General features: G+C 43.4%; 1 protein-coding gene across 2 annotated transcripts in view; it reads right to left on the reverse strand.

The window, feature by feature from the left end:
- LOC147708035 (adenylosuccinate synthetase isozyme 2) overlaps nucleotides 1–15,015 on the reverse strand; it is a 421,010-nt gene that overhangs the window by 35,598 nt on the left and 370,397 nt on the right. For both annotated transcript variants that reach the window (XM_086926842.1, XM_086926843.1), the window contains 2 exons: nucleotides 9,152–9,249; nucleotides 718–867 (listed from right to left, as the gene is read on the reverse strand). In XM_086926842.1, the coding sequence (XP_086782968.1) occupies nucleotides 718–867; nucleotides 9,152–9,249 (248 nt within the window). The remainder of the gene's footprint in view (nucleotides 1–717; nucleotides 868–9,151; nucleotides 9,250–15,015) is intronic.

The raw sequence follows: 15,015 nt of genomic DNA on the forward strand, positions 1-15,015 counted from the left end.
GGTAGAAGGTGAACAGCCGAGAAAAACAAAAGAATAAAGCAAAGCCGGTCGCATCCTAGCCACCGCTGCGTCCTTCGTGCAGGAAACATTCAGGCTCCCTAAGCCAATGACAACGCTGTAATGCAGCATTGGGATTGGTTCTCCAAAGCCAATTACAAGGCCGCATTGTAGCGTTGTGATTAGTCTGAGCGCTGTGGTTTGGCGCTCAGACGGGGACAGGGATCCTGTGCATGCTCCCCACCAGGATGTGTAATGCAGCCTGGTGGGAAACATGTAAAGTGCGCATGAATGTTTGGCTGGCCCAAGACGGCCGGCCTCACATTCATGTGCACTTTGAGTGTGCACACCACTCCTCCCCTGGGCCCTGCTCTGGCCATCCTTGTCCCTCCCCTCACCTAGGAAAGAAAATTAAAGTGATAACGCTTTGGTATCATTTTATTCTTCCTCTGATCTGCTCAAAGCGGAGGAGCCACCCCTGTTAAAGATTATTATTTATACCGGCTTTCTTTCTTTTTCAGGTTTTCTTTCTTCAGCTTTCTTTCCTCCTTTTGTGTTACTTCTCTCAGTTGCTCTGGTTTAAATTTGGACATGGAAAATTGCCGGTCCCCAAAGATGAGTGGCGGTGGTCCTCACCTTTTCAAATTAAGCACTGCAGCACCGTTGTCCCAATCAGAATAAATTGAGATGCCATGAAGGCAAACCGATTCTAATACTTACTAGGTATTCCAAGCTCCGTTTGTACGTATTTAATATATCTCTGTGCATTGGGAGGGAGCTCCTCAAACGTTCTGGCCCTTGATGTATCGGTGTTCCATCCAGGGAGGGTCTCGTATTTCACTTCCACTCTATTCAAGATCTCCTGGTTGGCTACAGAATTGGAGAAAATAACCAGTAGTTATACAGAATGGTCTTATCAAAAGTCTTAATTATACAACACATATACAGTGCCTACATATTGCATAGAATACCAAAACCATCCACCAACGTATGTAGATTTTCTGTATTTACATCAAGGCGAGCAGACTCCTAATATTGGTTGGAGGCCACTCGGACAACAGGAGTCACATACATAATTTGGAGCTTGTAAAAGTAAATGAAATGCACTTGCAATACATTCTGTCAGGTGTAGGTAGTTAAAATGGTTACAAAAAGAGCTTGCATCAAGAGTGTGCTCAAATAAGGCTAATGCAAAGTGACAGAAATGAGAAAGAGCAAAAACAGTAAAGGAGGTAGAAATCTAGCAGTGTACATGAATGGTGCAACGTCAATTTATACAACACATTAAGCACAGTGAAACAATAATAACTTAATAGAAAAGACAACCAACTATTAGAAAAGTCCATTAAGTGTACCGTAAATTCCATCTGAGTGAATGTACTTATGTTAAAATTAATATTTTTTTTATCAAACTTGAAAGCACAGTAAAACGATTTTTCACATTATATCACTTTGCATTAGATCTACAAAGAAGAAATATTATTCTTTTCTATGCAACTGAACACATCAGTAAATATGGTTTAATCCAGGGCGTAGTCCTACCAGAGCTAGCCACTGTTCTTGACTGTTAGTCTGTTCCAGGTGTATCTTGCTAAAGTTAGTTGTCATTCTTCAAAGAAGTTCTGGTCAGAGACCTGCTCTCTCCCCCTGCAGCTCCGTTGTTAAATGCCGCTGCCCTGTGCGTGGCTTTGTACAGGTAGGTGTTCGAGGCCCTCCTCCACTCGCAGGTTCCTGCCTGCACCTCATCCCTTATCGTCCAGTGGGACAGCCTTGCTCTTCTGTTGGTTCCACTACTGTCTGTGCTGTATTGTGCCAGTTTTTTTCTGTCTTTGCCTTTGTTTCCTGTCTTTATTATTGTGCCCATTTTTCCTGTCTTTTCCCTCCGTAATTTTTGTTGCCTTGTCTCTCTCAGTTTGTCCTGCTATTGTCTGCCGGTTTTCCCTTTCGCGCCACTGCTGCCACAGCGGCCTCTCCACTCTGCTGCCTCCAGCTCCCGCCTCCCAGCTGCCCTTCCATCTCCACTTCCCTATTGAAATGGCGGCAGCTGCGAGGGAGCGCCGCTGGTGCGCCAAAGCGCACTAAAGGCATGCCAAAGGCAAGCCCGTCTGCACTCGTCTGCGACCAGCACCAGGGACCCTGGTTCTCCGGCCACCCACAGTTACGACTCTGTGGCCTCCTCGCACTCAACACTGGAAGGAACAACAACTGCCAGCTGTCCACACCGATCACCACCCACGGCCAGTCCTCCTGCTGCCACTGCCGCCGAACCTTCACCACCTTCCGCACCCATGCCGGACGCCAACACCACCAAAGTCCTTAAGTACATACTCATCGGAGACCTGAACTTTCACCTCAACAACCTCAGCGACCTCAACTCCACCGCCCTCCTGGACAACCTCGCCAACATCGGACTGAAACCGCTCATCACCACCCCTACCCACAAGGCAGGACACACCCTCGACCCATCTTCGAAGGTGGGAACAACATCCGCTTCAGCCACACCATGCAGCCCCAGTGGATGGACCGCCACTGCGTACACTTCTCTGTCAACACCGCCACTACTCTCAAACCCACTCCTCCCCATCCGCGAAGGATCTGGAGCAAGGTCACTGTGGAGCACCTCAAATCCACAGACACCAATGTTGCAGCCAAGGAACTACCCCACTGGATCACAAACTGCGCAGACAAGCTTTCACCTCTGCACCACCGACAGACCATGCCCCCTGAAGGCCACCTGGTTCACCACTGACCTCCAAGAAGCCAGATGCTCCTACAGACGTCTCGAAAAACGATGGAGAAACAGCAAAACCACGGAAGACCTGACCACCTACAAGAACTCCATGACAGACTACCACCAACGCATAAGATCCACAAAAACCTTCTTCCAGAACAAAATCCTCACCAACTCCAGCAAATCAAAGGAACTCTTCAACATCATACAGCAATTCAAGAAGCCCCACATTGAAGCCACAGATGTCCCTCCCTCCCAAGACCTCTGCAACAAGCTGGGCTCCTACTTCCACCTGAAAATCAAAGCTCTCTACGACAACTTCAGCTAACAGACTCCAGAAACCCCCCTTCCCTCCAGCCACGACAGCCGGCCCACCATCACATTCTGGACCCCGGTCACCACCGAAGACACCCCTACTACCACAAAGAACACTCACTCAGAAGCCCAAACGGACCTCTGCCCTCCGCACATCTTCCACAGAGCTGCAGTTGCCATTGCGCCCCAGCTACAACGCATCATCAATGCCACTTTTGAATCCGGCACTTTCCTATACGACTGGAAATGCACACAAGTCAAACCCCTCCACAAGAAACTGTCCGCAGACCAGACGGACCTGAAGAACTACTGACCCATCTCCCTCCTTTTCTTCACAGCCAAAGTCGCCGAGAAGATAGGCAACGCTCAACTGACTTACTTCCTCGAAGAGAGCCCCATCCTCGACCCCTCCCAATCCGGATTCTGATGCAACCACAGCACAGAAACTGCCCTCTTCGCTGCCACTGAAGACATTTGCATGCTCCTTGACCAAGGCCACACCGCAGCCCTCATCCTACTCGACTGCTCCGCAGCCTTCGACACCGCCTCCCACCGCACCCTCGCAGCCAGACTCCACGACACCAGAATACAGGGCAACGCCTTGACTGGCTCCGCTCCTTCCTTGCCATCAGAACCCAAAGGATCAGACTCCCGTCTTTCCTCTCTGAACCCACAGAGATCATCTAAGGAGTACCACAAGGATCTTCTCACAGTCCCACCCTCTTCAACATCTACATGGCCCCCCTCGCTACCATTGTCAGACAGCATGGACTAAGCATTGTATCCTACGCCCATGACACCTAGCTCCTTCACGAAGACCCCGAAACCACCAAACTCAGCCTCCATGAAGCAATGAAAGGCGTCGCAGCTTGGATGAGCAGCAGGTGTCAAACTCAACTTGGAGTAGACAGAAGTTCTAGTCCTGGGACCCTCCCCCTCGGTGTGGGATAACTCTTGGCGGCCCTCCGCCCTCTGCACCCCTGCCATCCCCACGGACCACGCCCAAAACCTCAGAATCATACTCTACTCTTTCTTCAAAAATTACCCAACAAGTAAACGCCGTCGCCTCCACCTGCTTATACACCCTCCGCATCCTCCTCAAGACCGTCAAGTGGATTACTCCCCCACACCACCAAGACCAGAAAGACCATCAACCATGCACTCATAACAAGCAGACTGGACTACGTAAACACCCTCTACGCCGGAATCAACAAATCCCTGCTACGCAAACTCCAGACCATCCAGAATACCGCGGTCATACTCGTCCACAGCATCCCATGGCATGAGCACATCACCCAACACCTGTGAGAGCTCCACTGTCTCCCCGTCGAGAAGAGAGTAACCTTCAAGCTACTCACCCACGCCTACAAATCCCTCCACAACAGCGGGCCCAAATTCCTCAACTAAGGAGTCTCCTTCCACGTACCAAAAAGGAACCTCCGCTCCGCCGACCTCGCCCTAGCAGAAACCCTGTGCATCTGCAGAACCAAAGCGGGTGGAAGAGCCTTCTCTTAAATCAGAGCCAAAGCCTGGAACAAGCTCCCAGTCAACATCACACGCTCCCCCCACACTGCAGACCTTCAGGGGGAGCCTCAAGACATGGCTCCTCGGCTGAACCGGAGCTGCACCCCCACGCCTTGAGACACTCACCGGTGAGTAGCACGCTTTAAACCCCTTTGATTGATTGAAAGAAGTTGGAATTTTGCATATTCCCGAGCGACATAGTTTGTCTGACATCATAGTGGACTCTGCTCTTTTTCCATGTGCGCTTTAAACATGAGCAATACTTTTTGGAATTGTGTATTCGATAATACTTTATGGCTGATGTTTTCCATGGCGTAAGTGTTCCACACATTTCCTGACCAAATAGTAGTCATGCGGTTATCTGAAATTCCCAAACTTGGGCAACTGCCAATCTTGTCACTAATAGCAGGTGGGTGATCAGCTTCCCCATAGATGTAATCAGGGCATATATACTGTTTTCTTGAGGTTGTTATAAAGCAGCAGCAGTGGGTGTGGTGGAAGTAAGACAACAGTTATGGCCTTAATTTTTTACATAATCTTTTTCCAGCACGTTTAAAAGTGGACCATGATTGCAAGTAGGGTGCACATGGACCAACTGAACACAGAAAGTAATCTGGTAGGGAAGAGATACAATCTAGTCACAGTTTCAATAGATGTTCTTTATGCTACACACAGATGTGGGACTTATCTGCCCTAGTCCGTATTTTACCCATGTCTTTTCAGCAATTTTGATAACTAGACCCCTTTCGCAGTGTGTTGTATATTTGTGTAATTTGGTAGAGCACAGATCTTGTATACAGAGGTATAATCAAATGATACCCTCTGAGAACTTGGTCTCCTATGAGTCTTCAAGGCTTCTACTTCCCATTCGTTCATCAATAGTAGTAGTTGTGTTAGTCTAGATTACACTTTTCGGCTCAGGATGTCTCTAAGCTCGTCTCTTGTCACAAGTTTTCCCTGGCAAACCTGATGTCAGTGGTTTATGTCGATTAGGTCTACTGAAACCCAGATTTAGTATTTCCAGCTTCAAACCCATGATGTGATTTATTAGTACCATTGAGAAGGATATGAAGTAATGACTTTGTGTTACTATAGACTGTAAATGTTCCAGCAGAATTGCTGTGGCTTGTACAACTCAACGGGCTTCAGGCCTGGGTCTAATGGGGAACCATAGCAAGTATTGAAGTGGGATGTGGGAGAATGCCTACCCTCTTGTTCCCTTAGTTTGCCTTTAGGATTGTAGTTGAAGTCCAAGAAGGGTCTGATCTGGGTCACTAGGACATAATAGTGGATATTACGTAGTCCCAGTCCTCCCTCAATATTAGCTCTATTGTTTTCTAGGACTGTGGTAGTCCTTTTTCGCCACACAAAACTCAGCATCACTTTTTGAATATGAGATAGTATGACCTTAAGGAACCTCAGGAGTAATGGTTGAACTACAAGGAGTAAAAGTGGTACGAAATCCCTGTTAGGTCTCGCCTGGCGTTGCAGCGCAAAGCGCTGTTCGCTGGGCAAGAGATTTTGTAGGAGAGTAGATTTCAGAAGGGAACTTGAAGCCCCGCTCCTCATTTTAATTGGCTGGCGTCACTGTTTATGCTAAACGGTGGCCTGCCATTGTAAATGAGGGTTTTAAGTTGACGCCCTTTCGCCTCCAATCCGGACTGGGTCGCCTGGTTTGCTGCTGTCGCAAAGCACTTTCTTATCGTTATGGGGCCATGTGTTCCACACTAATTAGAAACACATGGCCCCATAAAGCTAAGAGATCAATGCTTGTTTTTTTAACTTGTGTTTGAATACCCTTTGGCTATAGAACATCTTCACTCCATGTTAGAATAGATGCGTTCTATTTTGTAAAGTTTTGCTGGCTTTGTGCGTTTTTTGTTTCTTTGATTGTGTGAAAGTGTTAATTGCATATGTTTGTTTTTATGTCATAAATGTTGCTAATTGTCCATTTGTATGTGTGCGCTTGTTCCTAGATGTGTTTCATTTTGTAATGTTTTGCTGGTTTTGTGTGTTTTTTGTTTCTTTGATTGTGTGAAAGTGTTTATTGTATATGTTGGTTTTTATGTCATAAATGTTGCTAATTGTCCATTTGTGTGTGTGCGCTTGTTCCTTTCACACCGTACATTAGTTCTCATGGGGAAATTGGTGGCCGTTGGCCATTGAGCAGCAGTGAGCGCATCAGATTTTCATCCGGATGTTCTTCGGACCCTTTAGGATTCTCTTTCGCTCATACAGCAGCTGCTGAAACCCAGCCGTAGTTAATTCCCTTTCCTGTGTATCATTGCCGCCCCTCATCCTCGCAGAGCGGCGTTCGGGAGATTTAAGCCCCTATCAAGAGCAAACAGCTCGCAGGCCCTGTGAACGGGGCCTTCAATCCCACACACAATCAGTCTACCATCTTGCTGAAACCGCCCCTCGTTTCCGTGCACTATATCTGTGCAGCCTGATCTAATCTCATGATTTAATTCCTTTTGGTAAACATCTGCAGGACAGCATGTGAAACACTGAAAAAAGGGATAGAATTGTGAGGTAGAGAGGTGGAAATCAACCGCATTGTCAGACTCATATCAAATTGCTAGAATATTATTTTTCAACAAATTTCGATTTTTTTTTAGCACTCTGCAGGCTTGAGGACATTCTTATGTTTACAAAAACACTTCACACAGAGCGCATGGACGTCGATTCACAAAAACGCCAAAGGTTGCGGAAGAGACATCACATGCCTTAGACCCCAAATAAGGGCACAGGATGTGACATCACAACACCTTTGACCTGGTGACAACATAGAAAGTGCCATCATATGACTTTTGGACCCTTGTGACCCTTGCCACAGAGGAGAATCTAAAACTGGGCATTTCCTCTCCACAATCCCACAGCTTGCTCATTCTGGCTTGATTGAGGAAGTCTCCCATTAATAAATAAATAAATACTCATGCAATGTTGGAACTTGTAGTCCTGATGTAGTCAAATTAATCTAACTGAAAAATCACATCTGAAAACAATGTTCTGTAAATGGAAAGTCTAATACTATTAAAGTTGTGTCTTCATTATGTGCAGTCATAAACCTGCAGGTAAAAAAGTGCATTTGTGGCCTTAGGCTGACTAAGTGGAGGAGGTAACAAACAAATGTAAACAATAATCTACACCGCAGTATTTATGTTTTCATGTGTTTTTTATTTAGCGTTTCTGGATCATACCCATAGCTGGCTAACACAGGCGTCCTACTCGCTGCAAAGAGTGGTTTGAGAGTGTGTACAAATATAAGGCAGGATATATTTTTTTTTACACTTTTAGATAGCGCAAACTCGACCCAAAGGTATTGCAGAGCTTTGCATAAGCACTAGTTACATTACACAAGGTCACGTTATTTGTGTGTGTCTGCTGCCTGGAGGAGCTTGAGTCTACTGGGGACTTGAGAAAATAAGCATTGAAAATGCAATAGGACACGCCTTTAATTAAGTTAAAGCCATTTGCTTTGCTAATGGTATTGTATAGAAAAGCAAATGGCTTTAACTTAATGAAAGGCGAGACCTATTGCATTTTCAATGCCTGTTTAGAATAGTTATCCATTCCTCCCCATCCAGGACAAGTTCAGCTTTTCCCAGTGATCAAGATCTTAACATAGTGTCAGCAAGAGTGGGGGGGATGTTGCATCGAAGTGTCTCTGGGCTTCTGTGGCAGATGAACAACAAGGTACTTTATTGGGCCCTCAGTCCAGGAGCAGGCACTCTAAAGTACTTGATCGAGCTAATCTTTGAGAGCGGGAAAGGAAGATACAGGATCAGTATCTGCCATACCCATTATGTGTCCCTTAATGCTCGGGTTGTATCCGCTGCTTCCAGACCAGCCATCACTGTCTATTAAGTAGCTAATGTAAAATCTAGGCCTCGTCATAGTATGATCGCCATCCATTTTATGTTAGTGTTATTGGTGTGACGTTATGAGGGGAAACTAGTATGATCGTAGACGTGGAATATCTTTGTTGATGAGGCGAGGCTCTTGAAGAAATGCCATTTTAAGGGATTTTAAGAGGTAAACTTGAATAGGGCACAACATTATAACTGTGCTATCCTATGACGTGTATTCTTCATCCCTGCTCCTAGAGAATCTTTTCATGGCTAGCTTGTTTCTGAATTTCAACAATACATTGGCAACTGCAATGAAAGAACTTGCCATCGGATGTGTGTAAATTCAGTTTATTTTTTTTAAATCGTCTTCTATTTACCTTTATTCATGGTTTTTTAAAAACTTTTTGATCAAGTCAATACTCCCTGGAATTACGTGGAAAAATTCTGCTCTTTGTAAACCCCTCAAGAAAATAATATAACTCACGACTGTCACCACAGTCAAGTGTGCAGACTTTAGTGACAGATCGGGCCAGAATGTCACCAGAAATAAAACAAACATAACATATTAAAGGGCATGAAAGCGAACAGCAGAAGAAAACCAAGAACAGTAATTGTTCAACTAAATGTTTAATCGAGTGATATTTCAAACAATGGTGCTGTGGATCTGAACAGCATTCGAATGTTACCACTGCAGTATTACAGAGGCCAGGGTAAAACCTACTATATACTGTACCTGGGAAATTAGGAATTATCGTTCCATCCAGTGTGTAAGCTACTCCTATTTTGATTTCAGAGAACACATCCAAGATATCAAGCTTTGTGAGCGCCAGTCTATTGAAAGAAAGAAAGAAAAAGATGCAAAATCTTCATTTGACACACAAACACACCGATGTATATATCAAGTCACTGCAAAGCATGCTGGGTTGTGGCGAAATTTGTATCAGAGGGGCCTGGAGGGCAATCTGGCAGTGCCAGAAGGGCTAATTTGACAGGTCAGTCGGGGGGCTGTTTTTTGTCTGCTTTTGGCCCTGCTTTCTGTTCTGGTTGACCGGTTTTTAGTGTTGATTTCTCTGATACTGCTACAAACATTGTCTGTAGAACAGGGTCGCATTAGGGTTGAAAATAGGCTCGGGCACCAAAACAAAAGCGCATCTATTTGCACACGAGATAACTAAAAAGTGGTCACAATTGCAAAGTTGGCCATTTTGATCTTGAAAAGAACCACTATTGAGCGGTTTTACAGGGTATGGACAAGGACACGAATTATGCAGCAGGGGAGCATCAAATTACGAGGCAGAGTTAACTAAATAACGCAGCATGAAAAGGGAAATTATGCGACCTAATGTGGCACATTTTGTGATAGTGTTACTATATAATTGTCATTTTTTCACATGTTAACCCTGTCTTAGAAAGGAGTTCAACTCACTAGTACCAGTTTAACATCCAAATAAAGTAATAAGCATCTGAAGGATGACCAATTAACCTTTGCACAGAGCCTTCCACTGCAGGGCAACGCAGGTTGTCAACATTTTAGTAACTATTGCAATGTAAACAAATAAAGCAAAGAAATGAAGGAAGTTGGGGAGTCTTCTTTAATCCAGTCATCCACTCTCCGTAACTGCCAATACAGTCACGGGTGAACATTCTAAGATAGGCTCCCACTGGGCCATTCTATTAGCAGGAGAAGGGGAGGAGGGTCCAACCAAGAAGGTATAACGATGTTATAAGGAGGACATAACACAATACGATAAACTACACATTTAATATATTTTGGTACATTATAAGTTATAACACATCTCCCTTCATAATATATGAACATACCCAACCCTTGGTGTTCCGCAACTTTTACTAGTCTGTCACCACTCCACACTTGTCCATTGTCTAATTTAACCACATTTTTATTCACTCTTGTTAACTGATGTGGTGGGCGAAATTGGCTTTGATCCAATTGCTCTTTAGTGAGCCTCGTAACTAATACCGTATCACCTATTTTCCAGTTGTTTTTTTACTCCATGTATTTGGTCATACCAATTTTTGTACTGGATCTGGTGTTGTTGAACTATCTTATGTGTTTGAGGACTATTGGTTATTACAAGTTTCCCTCCACCCAACCATACCAGGCTCAATTTTGGGCCTGGCTCTCTCTCTCCAATACAAACAAATAGAGATACACCAGTTATGAGGTTGGGTGATGTGTGGTACTACCATATGCAGTCACGTAAGAATTGGTCTACATCTTGTCCATTCACAACAAGAGTTTAATGTGCTCCTTGATCATACAATTTGTTCTCTCCACTAAGCCATTGGCTTTGGGACAGTAGAATGCAGTTTTCTCTTTTTTATTTATGTACAATTCTTGTAGGAATTCCTTTATTTCCAGGGACGTGAATTGCAAACAATTGTCCATAACCAAAGTAGCATGAATACCTTCACTACTAGACACTTCTTTCAAGAATTCAATAAGTACATTAGTAGTTGTGCGCTGAATAAACTTACACGTTATCCAATGAGAGGTGTAATCAATAAGCACAATCAAATCTCCTAGGAGCCCCCATATTCTCCATAGGTCCTATTATGTCCATGGCCAACTTACTCCATGGCACCTTAGGTACTTCTACGGGGGATAAAGGCACTTTAAGCAAGATTTTAGTCTTGTCACTCTTGGCACAGCTAATACATTCTTTAACTTTTCGTTCAACCATTTAATTCTTTTTTGGAAACCAAAAGCTGGTTCTTGCTTTACTCTCTGTAATACTCCTACCGAGATGTCCTTCATGAGCCAAATCAATAATCTTGTTTCGAAGGTCAAAATGTGGTATAACTTTCTCATTACGACAAACGTTGCATTCCAGTATAGTTAACTCTTGAGTTCATCATCGACATCCCTACACTTGTCTGGCCATCCATGTACAATCATGTCCTTGATTATGCCCAGATTGCTCTCCTCCCATTCATCCTTTGTATTAGCAGGCAACTGAACAGCTAAAATGGGGACATCTAATGGCTCATCCAGCACATCATGTTTCAGAGGTGCTCTTGAGAGGTAATTAGCAATTTTTTTTCTCAACCCGGTAAATATTCTACTTCGAAACAGTAATTTTCCAAACCATTTAGATATGCAAGGATACTACAGTGTGTCCTTTTGACAGAGAACATGAATGTAAAGTGTTTGTGGTCCATACGAATAGTGAATTTTATACTCCATAGATAAAATGTGAAATGTTTCACAGCCCAGAAACAGGGCAGGGCCTCCCTTTCAATTACAGAGTAATTACATTCAGTTTTGCTTAAACAGCGAGATGAAAAGGCTATAATGGTTTCAACACCCTCCCTTTTGGAGATAAGGTAGCACCCCAGACCTTTATTGGATGCATCAGTAGTTAGAAAGGTTTTTTTCTTAGGGTCAAATGGTCCTAGTGCAAGTGAAGTAATTATTTCTTCTTTTAACTTGTCAACAATTTCACTATGGTTTGCCTCCCAAACATATTCCTTGTTTTTTTTTTTTTTTAACAGGTCACAAAGACACTCACACTTTTCAGAAAAATTCTTTACAAATTTGGCCATGTACTCAATCAGACCCAGAAAGGATTTTAATTCCTACTTAATTGGGTACGGGGCATCTCTAAACGCCTGAATCAAACCGTTTTTTGGTCTGAACTATTCCTAAGATATTGTGTGACCAAGGTAATCTACCAAGCTAACTCTTACCATGCACTTGTTCTGCTTTACTGTCAACCCAGAATCCATCAAATTCCTGAACACCTCCATTAAAATATGGTCATGTTCCTCAGCCTATTATCCATATATCAATATGTCACCTTGGAAACAAAACGTATATTCTATACCTGCCGAAATCTGATGCACTATCTTCTGAAAACTGCTGCGGCAGAAGCAAGACCAAAAGGCATCCTCACAAACATGTACGCCCAAAAAGGAGTGGTAAATGCAGTAAGCAGTCTTGACTCTGGATGGAGCTCCACTTGATGATATGCTATGGAGAAGTCAATTACAGTGAAAGATTTTGCATCACCCATGGTGCTCAATATATCATTTATGTGCAGAAGGGGAAGTCTCTGCACCCATATGTTCTCATTTAAACTCTGCAAGTCCACACAAACTAATACCATCCAAGCCAGTCTTAGCTGTTATGACAAAGGGAGCAAACCATTCTAAAAGATTCTATAGGTTGTATGACACCCAACTCACATAACCAGTATAACTCTTTTTGTAAAGAATCTCTCATCGTAAGTGGAACAGTGCATGGTTTTTGCACAATAGGTTTAGCTCCTTGTCTCACCTTTATTTTATGTTGAAAATCATTTAACAGTCCAAGATAATCAAATAATAAATCTGGCTATTCTTCACAAATGTCAGATGCACCATTACTGCAATCTACAAGTAGAACTTGATCTTTGTTATTAGAATCTAATATGATACCCTATTCCTTCTGATGTTGCCATCCTACCAATGTTTTCTCTTTTCCACAAGATACACTTTACCCATAGTGGATCTGCCTTTAAAATGGACATGCATTTTAATAATGCCTTCCTTTGTAAATCCCTCTGGGGGAGATAACAGGTTTACACATAGCAATCCTCCAAATATTTTCTCAAAATCGGATTGGTTTAGTAAGGTGAATGGAGAACAAGAATCTGCAAACATGGCAAGAGTTTGTTATTAAGAAGTACTGTGCATTTTGGATAATTGGGACTGGAGTCACTTCCTGCACTTGAAATCCAAATTTCTGAAATTATTCTCCCTCACTGGTGATAGCCTTTATCTGATTACTGTCACCATCTCTACACACCCGGGCAAAATGTGCCCTACTATTGCACTTCTGGCATGTAACTGCACGAGCAGTCCACTGTAAATTGTTTGCTAGTTGGTTACTGCTACCACATCTAAAACACTTGAAACCTCTACTCTTTTCACAGCTTTAGTAACATTTACATCCTTGGCTTTAACTTTGCATACTTCTTTCTCTGCTACACTATCCTGTACACTGGCTACTACTTCACTGGAGGTTTTCATTCTTTAATACATTTTGCTGTGTGCTCTATAGACTGCAATATACTAATCGCCTCTCTCAATGTGGGATTCTTCGCTAATAATTTTTCTTGAATCCGACTATTATTGATTGGTGCACCTAAGTAACTGGTCTCTCACAAGCGGATCATTAGGGTCACCAAAATCACATAACTTAGTCAGACCTCAACGCCACCACATAGATAGTCACAGACTTTTGTTTGCCTTTTTTTTGTCTTGATAACCATTTTCAAGAATGGGGCAACCCAATAGGTACAGGACCTATTTTTTTGTCTGGAACACAACTACAACATTTGTGTTGTTCAAGAACTACATTTATTTTGTCGCCAAAATTAATCTCCAATTTCAAAAGGGTGATACTAAAAACATCTTGGTCTTCATCATCCTCTAATTCTAGCTCAGGCAATGTCTCAAATGTTCCGACCTTGTATACCTAAATTATGTAATAACATGTGTTTCTTACGCAATAGCAGAAACCCTTTCATCCTCAATGGCAATTAAATATGACTCAAGTCTTTCCAATTAATTTCTGGTTCACCAATCTCTTTCAAAAAGGAAGGCGGTTGACTCATAGCTGGCGCCGCCATGGGTTAACAAGGAAAGAACAAGATGCTGAGAATACTATCGAGGAGATGCAATGACACTGCGACAAAAGCTTGAACCATAATACTATATAACTGTAAAGGCAAGCCAATTCACACTTATAAATACAAATGCACAAAATCAAGATATACAAGTAGTCTTGAAGGTATAGGGTGTGTGTATCACCGTGGAATAAGAAGTATAATCCCAGAAGATAGGTCACAGAATATGATACACCAACAAAGCAGTCTATAAAGTATCAGGTGTGTGCATCACAGTGTGATAATTTAATAATGCTCTGGACCAAATGCAGGTGTACGTATCACCGTGTGAAAATGCACACAACAATATTGAATGAAGAGGAATAAAGTCTTGAAAACAAAAGCGCAGTTCGTACCGGTAATGGCTTTCCAAAATGGTGCCAGAACAGCCCCTGCAACAAAGAGCAGCCGAAAACAGACTACTCACAGGAGTAACCAGAGGGGCATGCAGTAATATACACACAAATATCAGGAACAGAGCAGCTGATAAGCCAGACAGCTCATCGTGTGAGCATCTGATAGGACTAGCCGCTGTAAAGAAACGGTACGGCAAACCTCGAAGCGAAGATGTAGAATTCCGGCAATAGTGGGCATGAACTTCCTCAGGGAAAACTCTCCTCCCACCTCAAGGAAAACGCACGCAGCTTATCGGAACTAAGGGCGTGTACTTCCTGATGAAGTTGACACTGCACCAGAACAGCTGCCTTAAAGGGTGCAGAAAGGGTGCAGCAGAGACGCTGAACTTCATTAGCTGGAGGAAAGGGATACTACTGTTCCACTAAGCCGGTCCACAATGGAGAGATTACCAAAAGTGGAGTGGACTGGACCGCTCCATGCTCCGAGATCGTCACCAGTATTGACATTTAAGCAAATAAAGCACAGAAAACGAAGGAAATTGAAGAGCCTTCTTTTATCCAGTCATGCAATC

The sequence above is a fragment of the Lissotriton vulgaris genome, chromosome 6, assembly GCF_964263255.1.
Source record: "Lissotriton vulgaris chromosome 6, aLisVul1.2, whole genome shotgun sequence".
Lineage (NCBI taxonomy): Eukaryota > Metazoa > Chordata > Amphibia > Caudata > Salamandridae > Lissotriton > Lissotriton vulgaris.